Source organism: Vigna unguiculata, chromosome 1, assembly GCF_004118075.2.
Source record: "Vigna unguiculata cultivar IT97K-499-35 chromosome 1, ASM411807v1, whole genome shotgun sequence".
In the NCBI taxonomy this organism is placed as follows: Eukaryota; Viridiplantae; Streptophyta; class Magnoliopsida; order Fabales; family Fabaceae; genus Vigna; species Vigna unguiculata.
The window spans coordinates 10,771,371-10,786,244 of record NC_040279.1 but is presented as its reverse complement, the minus strand read 5'-3'; the positions used below and the strand labels follow the sequence as shown (position 1 = coordinate 10,786,244).

The window sequence follows — 14,874 nt, the reverse complement described above, 5'->3', positions numbered from 1 at the left end:
CGTTTTGTATTCCAACCCCTTCAAATACTGCTTCGAATTTTTTCCAAATCAACCTGTCAATCAATATTCAAACGCATTAAATTTCGCACTGCTCGAGATAGTGATGAATAAATTGCTCCATCATATGCCACACGTTATAATTATTAAACTTTATTCTATTCCAATATTAAATATCCCATCCTGAAAAAAATCAACATTAATAAATTACATTAAATAATTCTTCTTATACTTTTACGACGCTTCATAATTCTTTTTTTTAACGTATTATTTTTTAATTCATATTTATTAACCTGTACTTTGACCAGTTCAGACTGTCCAATATGTACGGATACTTCCAACAGCTATGACTTCTCCTATTCTTTTTATATATATATTCCCTATGTTTACCAATTCAAAGTCAGACATCTGATTTTTCTACGGTTACCCATTTTCTTCTCTTACAATTTTACTTCATCACCAACCTATTCTCCTGCAATGGAATCCATGCCCACACCACAATTCATACTTTCTTCAGAAATGGTTGGCGGATTCATTTCTATGATTTTGAAAGACCATGTATATTTTTTGATTCAAACTCATTTATTTTTGTTATTTATATTTATTTATTTCTTTATTCTTAACTGGCTAATCTTTTAAAGACTTTGGACACGTCAACCGAGTGTTCATAATACGCTATTGGAAGGACCTTGCTGTTAAATGGACTGTTGTTGATTACCAAAGTAATGTTCACCATGTTACTTACAACATGGATATTCACACTCCAATGATTACCCAAGGCTGGAACCAACTAAGATCTTTCTATGGAGATCATCAACTGTCTGCAAAGGATCACCTTGAATTGTTTTTTGAAGTTTAAAGTGAAAGAACAAGCAAAGATATCAAAGTTCTTTATCTATTTTTTTGGTATTAAAGTTGAAAATTTTGTATGTAATTTTGTTTGAACTTCTTAATATATAAGAAGATTTCAATTGGACTCTTATTTTATATGCAGTTATTATATATCTCAATATAAAAGTTATATTTTATTCTCTTTTATTATATGTATTTTCCTTTTTTGTATTAGATTTTGTTCGACTTCATTTTAGTCAATATAAATTATTTTTAATTAGAAATTGAATTAATTAACATTAATTACCATTCCATATAAATTGGAAATTTAAACGTCAGTGAAATACAATAACTATTACTTATTAATTATTATTATTAAAATAATATAAGTTATAAAATAATTAAAATATTTTTCACCATTTTCATATTCAGAAGAATTTAAGATCAATTTTTATGGAAAAATAAATTTAAAATGTCCATTTAAAAAACTTTTTGTATTCCAACGCCTTCAAAAAGTGGTTCGAATTATCTCCAAATCAACGTGTCAATCAGTATTCAAATGCATTAAATTTCGCACTGCTCGAGATAATGATGACTAAACTGCTCTATCATCTACTATACGTTTTAATATTAAATATTAAATCGCCAACCAAGAAACATTTCATTTTTTTAAATTTCTCTTCATTATGGTTTTCACTTCTCAAGATAAAATTAATTGCACTGTCCAGAGTTATCAACACTTCTCAAGACGATAATCATGATTGCTCTACGTAATATTATTATCACTAACACGCTTAGATTACCGGTAACTCTCTTCACACTCAAAGAACGCTGCTACGTCTACAGTTTACAACTTATCTTCTTTCAAGGTACTCATATGGGTTCATCTGTATAGATCAGATTTCCAGACATGTATTGGAATATACAACATTCATTTATTATAGTAAGAGAGTGTCATGTTCCAAAAAAACATAATTGGTGGTCTTCATAATTAATGTTTTGGAGCCGTAAGTATCATAAGATGACATTTTAGGAACCTTTACAAAGTTTTTTAGAGAAAGTAACTATTGTTTTTTAAAAAAATTAAACTAAAAATGGTAATACAATAAATTAATTAGGATTTGGTGTGGAATTTACAAAATATTACACAATATTTACTGAAATGTTTTGTAGTTTTGAGAGTGAATACTTTCAAATATAATGTTCATGTTATTTTGATACAATAATATTTACTGTTTAAGAATTATAATAGTGAAGTAAATGGAAATCATAAGTTACAATTTATTTTTAAAATAAATGCAAATTGAGGTAAAATCTAAATTTTCTAAATTTTTCAACAAACAAATTTGAAATAAAGCTCATGCTTCAATAAGTATTTATTAAAGTTTAATAAGTTAAATCCATGAATGAAATATATTTGTTTGCTTCCTCATTCCAGTCCCACGTCTTAAAAATTTCAGAGTACAAAAAATATTTATAATTTAAAATTAAAAGAATACATAATGATAACTACCAAATATTTTTATATAAATATTAATAGTTTCTCCTTTTTTATAGACAAAATTAGTTATTTTTTTAATTTTTGTTTTAAAAATAATATTACATATTACACTTTTTTGAATCTGATTAATTAATAATTTCTTATTAATAAAAAATGCAAATAAAATTATTTACTTTAAATACATTTATTTACTATATTAAAAATTAAAACTTTTTTTTCACTTTTCAAAAAATATTTCACTTGCTAGATATGCTTTTAATACTTTTCAAAAAATATTTTTCATCTTCCAGACATTAAAAGATGTTAAGGAGAATAAAAACAACTTTTCAGTTTCTTTCAACACTACTTTCAAGATAAAAATTTGTCTCTTCCAACACATCTTTATAATCAATTAGCATTAATTATGAAGAAAACAACAACTTTTTTAGTGTCTCAATACAATGTTATATTTGAATTTATTGTATTAAAATTTTAGATGGAAAATATTTTAAAAATCTACCTACCTTTTTAAGAGAGCTTTATACAGTTTTCAAAAATCTTCTTAACTTTTAACGTAGCTTATTGAATAAACTTTATAAATTAACACTTACGTCTTTCAATATAAATGTCACAAATATAAAGAATAAATGGAAAACTTTTTCGTCTTCCAAGAATTTTGCATTTTGAATTATGACTATTTATTATGAACAACAACAATCATGATTTGTGGGACTCAATGAATCATGAAGTATCAATCAAACACATAATTAGAGTTTAAGACATTCACGAAAAATATTATTTATCAATTTTAAGTATATAAAAAATATAAAAATTTTATATCATCATGTTGTTTTTTGAGATGTTATATGCTTCTTTATTTATCGCTAATGATTAATACAAAATGCAAAATCTTCTTCTATTAATGTGCTTGAAAACCGATTGATCTAATATTACTTATTATGGTTGTATTCTTAACTTTATATCAATTATGGTTTTAAAATATTGCATTGGAAACCAAAATCTTCTTCTATTAACGTGTTTGAAAACTGATTGATCTAATAATACTGATTATGGTTGTATTCTTAACTTTATATCCATTTATGATTAAATTTAAATATTAATTTACGAATAAATTTATATTTATGTAGGATTAATGTAATATTATCATTTTATATTTTTATATAATATTACATTACATTGAATTTACATTGGAAACTATTTGTTTTTCATTTAATGTCCTTCGAAACTGAACTTTTGTTATAGTTGATTTTTGTAAACATCAAGCAGTAGATAATATTAGGTAATATATTCCTTCCGTGTGTTTTTAGAATAAATTTCAAAATTAATTCATTGAAAATAATATCGTTTTTAAGTTGTGAAAAATTAATCATAATACATATAATAATATTAAGAAAATTTTTATTCAAATTTGAAATCGTAACAGACAGTAAAAGAAAGAGAATGTGATAAAAAAATTAAATTTAACATTTAAAATGAAAAATATATACAAAAAGTTAATTTTTGTAATAAATACTTTAATATTTCTGAGAAAAATATATAAATTCAAATATTCAAAAAATTTGATGACCCATAATGATATAATAATATATTATAAAATATAATAATATGTAACAATGTAAATATAAAATATAATTATATTAATATAATTAAAATATAAGGTAAAAAATAAAAATTATAAAATTTTTAAACTTTTAAAGATACGGAAATAATTAACTATTTCAATTTCAATATTATTGCAAGATTAAAATTCATATATTGTGAAAATTGAAATTCGAAGTATATACAGTAACATTTTCTCTAAAAGCAATTACCAAACTGAAACTTTAGAATGAAAGTGGTACTATTTGACTAATTAAACAAAAAATATACCAATAAAATTTAAATTTTAACATTAAAAAAAATTGTAAAATAGTGTAGGTTTTTCAATAGATTCTTATAATGTCTCTAAACAACTTTCAAATATTTTTAACTTATAAGAAAGGTTCGTATTTTATATATTATCAAAATCTGAAAAATGATAAATTAAAAAAATTTAATGAAAATACATTAATATTCACAATTAAAAACAATAAAAGTTAAAAATATGATATAGAAAATAAAAAAGTAATATAATATTTAGGAACAAAAGATCTATGGTTCTTAATAATATAATAATATATTAACATATTAGTCCTAATATAATAATAATAGTAAAAATAATTAAAATATGGTGTAAAATAATAAATAAATAATTGTAAAATTTAAATATGAATTTTTAAATATTTTTCACATATTTTTTGACATTTTACACAAACTTAAACAATAATTTAAAAAATAATTTTTATAACATAGACATTGGTATATCATTACAAGTTAAAATTATACATTCTTAAAATTTTTAAAGACATAAAAATCACTAATAATCTTGATTTCAATATTTTTTTTTCTAAATTAGGATATGTATTGTCAAATTTGAAATTCAAAATATATAGTAATAAAGTTTGAATTTAAATTCTAAATTTTAAAAGCTATGAAATATGGGAGCAAAGTTAAAATTTGAAATTCAAAATCCAAAAAAATTGTAAAAAAAGGACTCCAATAGAAGAGTCTATCAACGTCTAACCTTTGTATTTTTGCATAGTGTACTATTTATATTTGTCTACATAGTCTACATTTTGTAAGTTTTGATTGTTTACTATTTATATTTTGTTTGTAGTCTAACATTTGTATCTTTAAAGAATCTACTATTTATATTTAGGTGTAATTAGTCGGATAATACTCACTTTTGTTTGGATATGTCAGTTTCATACCACTTTTACAAAGGTGTCAATTGGGTCCTAACTTTGAAAAAGATGTCTTAATCAGGTCCCTTTGAGAAAAAAATATTAATGTCATTAATGGTATCGATATTTAAAATGACTTATAAGAGTGAAAGGAACCTAATTGAGACATTTTTTTAAAAGTTGGGATTCGATTGACACATTTTTAAAAGTGAGTACCAAACTGAGACATCTGAAGAGAGTAAGTACTATCTGACTAATTAAACATTACATTTATATGCACGATCTATCATTTGTAGCTTTATATCGTTTACTCTTCACATTTTTTTGTATCGTCTAATGTTTCTATCTTTATTAAGTCTACTCAACAATTTCTATACCGTCCATCATTTTAATTATTAGAGAAACAACTATTATATTTTTCTACATTTTTTACTCAATATTTCATTCAAAATTAAATTTGATTTCTTAATTTTAATTATCTGAATCTTAATATATTATTTAAAATAATTATATATAATACATTTTATTAAAAATATATATAAATAACTTAAATACATTTTTATTATAAAATCAATTAAAATATTATTATTAAATTTTATAAAATAAAATTTATATTAAACTTAATTATACTTTTATAATTTCAAATTAATTTAATAAATATACTATAATTTTTAATTTTAAAATTCGAGATGTCGTGCGTTGCACGGTTAAAAAATACTAGTAATAATAATAATTATGATGGTTAATAACATAATATTTTCGGAATACCATTTTTTAAATTAAATACAATAGTAATTATAATAATATAATAATTATATAATAATTATTAATAACACTAATAACAATAATAATACTGATGATAACAATAATAACTTTTTTAGTACTTGTTTTCTCGTATCAATAATATATAATAATAAAATTAGTATATTACCTAATATTACTAATAACATTAATAAGTTTATTACTGTTAATAATATTAATAATATTATTAACAATAATAATATAAATAATAATATAGAATAGTAACATATAACGAGAATAATAATAATATTATTATTAATAATTACAAATAATAAAAATTATAAACATATTACAAATAATAATATTACTTATAATTAATATTGTAGTTGAAATCATAAATAAATGAGAAAATAAAAACATATTAACTTTTGTAGAATTTAAACCCAGGTCCTTTTGTACCTGAGTTTTAAAATGAAAAAAAAAATTCTTAAGACACTTGTCAATAAAAGACAAGGAGTAATGTAGTAATTTTGGTAGTATCTTTTTTTATTAATATGTAATAGAAATAAATGAAAAAATAAAAACCAATTGGCTTTTGTAGGATTTGAACTCGAATTCTTTTATAACAATGTTTTAAAATGATGAAAAAATTATTTTTTAGGACACTTGTCAATAAAAGACAATGGGTAATGTAGTAATTTTGGCAGTATCTTCTTTTCTTAATATGTAATAGATTTGGTCCTAATATTTGTAATTTTTTTTTTTCAATTTGGTCATAATTTTTTTTTAATTTAATTTAGAGTTATAGTTAGTTTAAAATTAAAACAAAAAATTTCAAAGTAGGCAATAACACCATTTTTTTTAATTTAATTTAGTTTTATAGTTGGTTTAAAATTAAAACAAAAAATTTCAAAGTAGGCAATAATACCATTAATTTAAAAGTTTAAGAGGTTAAAAATACTTAAATTAATGGTGTTATTCCTTACTTTTAAATTTTTAAGAGGCAATTTTAAATTAACTCTAACTCAAAATTAAAAATATTTAATAAAAATATGACTTTTAATAAGAATATCCATATAACATTTATATATACATTAAATTTTGTCTCAATTTGGAGAGGAACAAAAATGTTAAATTAAAAAAATATTAGAACCAAATTGAAAAAAAAATACGAATATTATGACCAAATTGAAATATGAAAAATTGACTCTGGCACGTGGCATGATATTGGCTTGACACATGGAATTTTTTTAAATAAAAAATTTTAATTTAAAAAAAATAAAAATTAAAAAAATCTCAAAACTAGGACTAAATCATTATTTAAGCCTCTATTTTATCCATTAGTTTCAAATTTAAATCCTAATTATGAAAGAACAATCTCAAATCTAGTTAACTTTTGATTTCTTATACACAAATTGGAAAAGTTAAATTTGGAAATAGTAGAAAGGAGGGCAAACAAAGATTTATGAATATTAGAAAAGATAAATATTTGGTTTATATTTTGTAGATAAGTGAAAATATCAAAGATTTAAGAATATTATCGACAAAATTAGTGGAGATTACTGAATATTAAAGGAATATATCAACGTTATCCACTGAGTTGGTTACTTCAATTATAAATTAGAATATTTGAAGAATATATTAAAGATGTGGAATCTACAAAGATTAAAAGATATATATTAAAGATATTTAATTACAAAATCAAGTACAAAGCTGCAAACCAGTCTAATACTAATATAAATAAGGGGTTTGACAAAGGTCAAAAACAACAACTCTTCAAGTAGAAAAGAAACCCATTTTGGAAAAAAAAAAAAACCTTTGGGAAGGAAAAAAAGTCATTTTTGTCACAATTTTCATAGCAAATCCCTCTCTAAAGTCTCACTAATGCATTAAATTTTATCCTTGCGTAATTTGTAGTTGATTCGTAGCTAATTCATAATTGATCCTATAGCAAATTTTATCCCTAGATGATTCATAGCAAAATTTATCCCTAGTCAATCCCTGGAGTATTCATAACAAATTTTATCCCTAACTAATTCCTAGTTGATCTAGAACAAATTTTATCCCTAAATGATCCGTAGCAAATTTTATCTTTAGTTAACTCCTAGCAGATTCAAAGCAAATTTTTTTCAATTTGGATATTATTTTTTAGTCTCTCACTCATTTGGATATTATTTTTTTCAATATCTCACTATTTGGATGTTATTTTTTCATTATAAATTTTATTTATTAGCTACAGACTAGCTAAAATATCCTTTCCTAGCTAAAAGTTTAATTTTATGAGGGATTAGCAACAAAATAGTATACATTTCTCAAACCATAACTAAGTAGCTACAACTTAGCTATTATATTAGTTTGTCATTGATCCCTCGATAAATAGTAAAAAATTAGTGAGTAAAAATTTCTTTACTAATTTTTCTCGCAAATTAGCTATGAAATTTTTTGTTGTTGTCGATCCCTCACTAAATAGAGAGAAATTAATGAGAAATAATTTTTGTAGCCAATTTCCCTCCCAAATTAACTACGAAATTCTTTGTTGTTAATCCCTCTAAAATTAGTTACAAAATTGTTTTGTCATTGATCCCTCGCTAGAAAGTGAGAAATTAGTGAAAAATGTTTTTCCTCGCTAATTTCTCTCTCAAATTTGCAGTTTTTGTGTACTTTGACAGATGCCCTTTCATTTGGTTATTCCATCATTTTACATTCAAATACTATTTTATTGACTAAAATATTCCTACTTACTTGTGTGAAATATGTTGGGTCATTTGGGTTTTTTGTCATTTTGCATCACTTTTCTTGATTTACGAAAATGTCACTTCAATTTACCAAAACATCTTGAAAATTTGACCTCTACATAAAGGTTCTTTGATTTTTGTGTATTTTCACTCTTTCCCTTATTGCACGTGGGACCAACACAACAAATAATAATAATAATAATAATAATAATAAGTTTATTATTATTATTATTATTATTATTATTATTTTATTTACTATAATTATTATTGTCATTATTATTATTATTATTATTATTATTATTATTATTGTTGTTGTTGTTGTTATTATTATTATTATTTTTTGTATTATTATTCTAAGAACATAGAAAATGGCTTAAGAGAATTGGTGGTTTTTATAAAAAGAGAACACTACAATATTTTAACTATAAAAAGTTTAAGCTATATAAATATTTCTTATAGTTGAATTTCATTTTATATAAAATAATCGTCTCTCTATAAATCACTTTTATAGGGTTTTCTCCCATCTCTCCAAGTTTCTTATCTGCTGGCTCATTTGTTTGACTATTAGAGACCGCCTCTATGATCAGGACATCAAGTTCTACAAGGTTAACCGATCAATTTCTCCCTATTGAGTAAATTGGTTTTCTTCCTTTGTTTTCTGGCTTAATCGGTTTGTCCTTGATTTTCTTTGTCTACATGTGTCTTTAGAGTCATCAATGTGAGTCTCTTTTGATCAATGATAATAATGGTATGGTATGATCATTCTTGTGGTGTTTCTATATGTAGATAGAACATCCTATGAGTTTAAAGATGGTTTGGGATCTTAAAGTAGTCTTGAGCTGTCTTGTTAGGTGATGGAAGCTAATTTTAACTTTTACATGTTGAGCTTTGTTCTAATTGTTTGTTGTGAATAAAATTATGTGTGATATTGAGCTGGTGATTATTGATTAATCTGATTTGTGTTGATTAGATGATGTGTTAAATTTGTTAAGCCTTGGTATTGTATTATTTGATATATTAAAGTTGTGATAAATGGTGTTGTGGCATGCTTGGTGATCCTAGATGGTGGAATTGATCTTTTAGTGGAGACTAGCATTTAAATATGTAACTTATATGCAATTGAGTTTAAGGAAGCATTAAAACATAGGTTAACTGCGTAATCTAATACTACTTGAGTTAAAAACCTGAAATTTCTAAGTATTAAGAGGTTTTTTAAGTAAGATTAACTTAAGAGATGTTAAATTATTCAATCAAAGCTTAAAGAGGGAGTTTAGTATTCTCATATACTATCAGACACCACTTTCACAATGCCGAGTGCCACCCAGTTTTTCCTAGTTTGGGTCATTTGGGAAAAATAGGATTTCTGTTTCGTTAACCATTGGATCAAGATGATATTTGAACATATGTTTCTTAGCATATTATTCTTTACTTTGATTATTCTATAGTTGGAGTTCTATACTTTCCATAGTTTAAGTTTTAAGATTTGCGTAAGATTCTTACCTAAATTCTATTGTAGCAACCTTTTCCCTTTTTTGGATGTCTTCGTGTGAGTGGATACTCGGCCTTTTTCTCTTCTCTCCTAATACCTAGAGACAACAAATAAACTCTCCCTCGTGGGTTTGTCCGAACTTGTCCCCGTTTGGACGAAGAATCCTCGCATTAACTAGGTATGGGTATGGGGAATCCTTGACTTTCTCAACTGGGTATGGGGATGGGTATGTGGATGTACATTATCCCCATCATATCTCCGTCTCTATTTAAATTATTAAAATATTCATAATTAATTAAGTAACTATATATATATATATATATATATACTTTCTATTTTTTATTTCTTCTAATTATTTGGTTTGTCATGAAACTCATTTACATCCAATATATTTTTCATTTTATCATAACTTTTATGTAATTATGTTAAAATGATGTGTGTCAATTAAAAATTTTTTATGTCTCACATTTGAATATTTTTATTATTTTTTTAATATTTTTTTATTGTATATTTTTCTTTCACGCGAGAATGTTTAATATTCTCAATTTAAGTGTTTAATAGTATAAACCTTCCATTTATTAGGTAATATAAAAAAATTATTTACTTATTATTAACTTTTGTTTCATTGGAAGAATTTTTTTTGTTTTGCTAAAACAATTTTTTTTAGTTCTCAACCATTGAGTATATGTTGATATTTGAAAAGATTTCTTAGATCTCTAAGGTATTTTTCATCTTATCATACCCTTAATTATACATTTATTTTTTCCTTCGTGCGATTTCTTTTAATAGTCTCTCAAATTGTTTATAAGACACACATTTGCTAATTTTTTAATATTTTTATTTGTTATTTATTTTCATCATGTACAATACTATTTCGATATATTTTATCTAATTATTTTTTATTTTCTAACTAATTATCAATCATACTGTAATTTTTTTACTATAATTGTATAAATAACTTTTATTTACTATAATATAAAATTTAATGTAATTGCCATGAATATTTTTTTATCACCATCCAACATATATTGGAGTTCAAAAGATACAAGATCTATGTTAAAATTTTATTATTTGTTCTTTGCGTTATTTTGATCAAGTGATGTATAATAACTTTTATTAGTGTATAAAAAAAGATTCATTAGAATTTAAAAAATTGAAGTAAACAAATATTTAAAATATATTTTAATTTGAATATTTGTTTTCCTTTTATATTTTAAAAAAAATATTTTTAAATTTTATCAACAGGTTTGATTAATGTTTGCAAATTTAATAAATGTTTTGATTCTCATTGAATTTTATTTGGTATTCTAATTTAAAATGTAAACAATTATAATTTATTTCAAAGTATTTGATATTGAAAAAATAATCATCTTCCTAATATTGAATATTTGATAATATTATGTTTACTTTACTGTAATTTTTTATTATTTTATAAAAATTAATTAAAATTAATAGTGAAGTATTAAGAAAACAGGTATGAGAATGAGATTATACTTGTTACCTAATGGTGGGAATGCGAACGAGACAAAAGTTTGATACCTGTTAAGTTTGGGTATGAGGATGGGAATGAGGATTAATTTTTTCTACAAGATGAATATGGAATAGCGAAACTTGTCCCCGCTCCGCCTAGTTGTCATCCCTACTAATAGCCTTTTCATATCATTTTTGGAAACATAAAGATATGGTAAACTACCCTTATACGTAGCTCTCTTTTCTTCTCCATCACCCCTTGTGGTACGTAGTGCTCTGTTCCTTCTTACACCAAACTATTTTTCCGGACTCGTTTATACCCTTGTTTTGACCCCCTTTCAGTCACATTTCCAATCCTACCTTTATTCTTACAATATCTGTGAAGATTAACTAGGACCCATTTGTCTACAAATGAAAAATATCTTGTACTCTGCCCCATCGTTTAAAAATCCTCCGCAGACCATATTCGCCGAAGTTAAAACGAATGTAAATGATAGAGTTACTTTTAATTACATTTTGTTACAAGAAAATATCCACTGTTCGAACGTTCTCACTAACTTCAAATCACTTCATGTACTAAAAAAACACTTTTTTATGTCCTTGGGACTAACATGACTTACATTTTGATGTGTTGAGGACTATCATAGCCATTCCACTCATTACATTTGTTGAGCCCAAGTAACATTTTTCACTTCTAGGTTACAAATGCACACTCTTCGTTCAAACATTATGTTTACAACTGAGATGAAAACACTCAATTGTTATAATATTTTATACACAATTCCAAAAATGTGGATACTGCTTTAGGTTTTATTATTGTCAAAAGTAGGTATACGAGTTCTTTGTCAATTAAAAGCAACCGAGTGTGGTCTACGTTCACGTGGAGAATGAAATCTGGTGTATGCATCAGACCAATAATAGTCCAAAAGAAATTAGAATTTCAGACGATAACTGCAATAGATATATATCATCATTTGTATAAGCTAACAAAACATATGAATCCCCATTTCCTCCAAACAACAAAGTTTTCATTTTTTTCATCCCTGCCTATCTATATACACTCTTTTCCTTGAAGATAAACCACTTTATGCAGCAGAACAAATATTCATCATATTTATACCTAGCTATGAACATGTAGCTAAACCATCTTGTAGGAGCAAACTCCCTTCTTGATCCAATGTCTCCCTAACAGCCTTGTAAAAGGCTATCCATGAAGAGTAGGAGTCAACAGGACCCCACAAATATGTAGGATTTGGACTTGCAGGGCTTGCTCTTACCAAATCCAAAACTGAAACTGGTTTAATGTTCTGTGGGAAATTGAATGCCAAGTTATCAACTTTGTGTTCATAAATTTTGCCATTTCTGTCCAATTTGTACCTTGAAGTGCCCTGAAACTCTCCTTTGGCTTCCCATGGAACCCTTGGCACTCCCCTAAGGTTCCACCTCACCAATATCACATTCTCTGAAGGCTGCCACACCCTGTACACATCAAGTGCAATCTCATGAAACAAGATTTTGCCGTGAAACCTCAATGCCCAGAAGATCAATTTGTAATTATCAATCCCTGTAAATGTGTTCATGGGGTCCATGAATGTTATGTCATCCCTGAAATTACCAAATCTTAGTGAAAACCTCCTTAAAATAGTAATAACATTCAATAGAAGAAAAAGGATATAACTCAGATACATCACATTACACCTATAACAGTTTTAGCTATATATTTGGATTACTTTTGGAATTCCATAAAAGTTTTGACAAGGAACCCCCCTTCCAAGCATGCAGTATATATAATTGTGATAACTTTTCTGATGTATACATTTTGTTGGACCTTTTGCCCTTCAACTAATATTGCAAAATGCTTCACTGTTCAGTTTTAATCCCCTGCTTTTTTTTTTCTCTAACAAGCTACTCAATATATATAAAAAACAAGGGAAGAAAACCACATTAATTGTATCCAATTCTAGAAAATGAAAAAAGTGAGAGTAAACAAGCATGGTTGTCTTTGCAATGGTATATAAAAATGCATTTAGGGTTTGTTATATACATCCACACAAAATTAAATGATGATTTTTTGTTAGCAACTGAGATTACTTCTTTCATCCTTTCTCAAGAATCCTTCAAATTTAGCATTTTATGTGGCTAACCAAAACCAAATTTAACGAGCAATATGAAGAACGAAAGAAAATTTCAATTGACAATTATATTTACAAAGGGATGAGTACTCTATTTGAATCGTGTCTAAAAGTGGGGGAAAAAACCAGCAGAGACCAAAGAAAGTGAAGAGAAGGGCACATGGGGTGAGAAAGATACCTATAAATGTCATAGTTAAGGTCTTTGATGAAGATCAAAGGAAGGTCCTCACGTATGGTCCTGACAGCAAGACCAAGGTTGAGGTAGAATTCATCCTTTGGGTGCTTATTGTCTTGTGTTGTGCTGAGCTGTGCAACTTGTGCAGTGGAAGCATGGAGAGAGGAAGAAGATAGGGGGAAGTGAGAAGTGGGTTTTTGAGGTGAGAGAGTTTGGTTTTGGTGAAGGTTTGATTTGTCTTTGGATTTGGATTGGGCTAAGAGGGAAGGTTGAAGGTTGGGAAGGAGAAAAGCCATGGCTTTGAGTAATTCTCAATGGTTTTGTTGCTAAAGATATTGTTAGCTTTTCATTTGTCTCTGTGTTAGAAAGAACAGAGATTTGTGTGTGTTTGAGAGAGAAGAGGGATTTGTGTGTGTGAGAGTTTGATGATGCAAATTGAGGCTGTTGTTAATTTCGATGTTTGCTTTGGAGTTTGTGGCTTCCAACGTAGCCATGAAATTTAGATGAATACAAATGTTGCCGATTTTGAGCTTTCACCCTCGTATTTTGTAATAATCTAATAATTTATTTCAAAAAGGATATATTGGAATGGCACGTGGGTATTGACACATTATTTATGTTTTTGGAATTTATACATTTGGGTTGTTTTTACTCAACGATATCTATTGTTTTTAATAAATTTTAATTAGTAAAAATATGTGTTAAAAATGTACTGTTCTGCCTAGTTATATACATTCATACCTTATTTGATAATTTTGAGTTTATTTTATTTTAAAATTTAGACTAAGTTGTAATTTTAGATCCACAGTTTTGGTGCTCTTTTATTTTCGAAATTTTAGTTTCTACGTTTACACATGATCCATATTCTTTCTTCAATAATTAATTTTGGATATGTTCTATTTATTTATTTTTCTCCAACTTGATTTTTATTTATTAGCCATTTTCTTATAATAGCATTCTCATAAAATAAAGTTTCATTGCAATCAAATATATATATATATATATATATATATATATATATATATATATATATATATATAT

General features: G+C 25.4%; 1 protein-coding gene across 1 annotated transcript; it reads right to left on the bottom strand.

Annotated features, from left to right (window-relative positions):
• Positions 1-12,474: 12,474 nt before the first annotated feature.
• LOC114177203 lies at positions 12,475-14,341 on the bottom strand. The gene is made up of 2 exons (XM_028062464.1): positions 13,837-14,341; positions 12,475-13,131 (listed from the first exon to the last, which is right to left on the bottom strand). The coding sequence occupies exons 1-2, from the start codon at positions 14,127-14,129 to the stop codon at positions 12,651-12,653; spliced, it is 774 nt and encodes a 257-aa protein (XP_027918265.1). The 5' UTR covers positions 14,130-14,341; the 3' UTR covers positions 12,475-12,650.
• Positions 14,342-14,874: the final 533 nt, after the last annotated feature.

Bases quoted from the DNA above. Each gene is read 5' to 3' on its own strand.
- LOC114177203 (XM_028062464.1), bottom strand. From the start codon at position 14,129: ATGGCTTTTCTCCTTCCCAACCTTCAACCTTCCCTCTTAGCCCAATCC. The intron at 13,132-13,836 runs GTATCTTTCTCA...TGGTAATTTCAG, and splicing joins CTTAACTATGACATTTATAG to GGATGACATAACATTCATGG.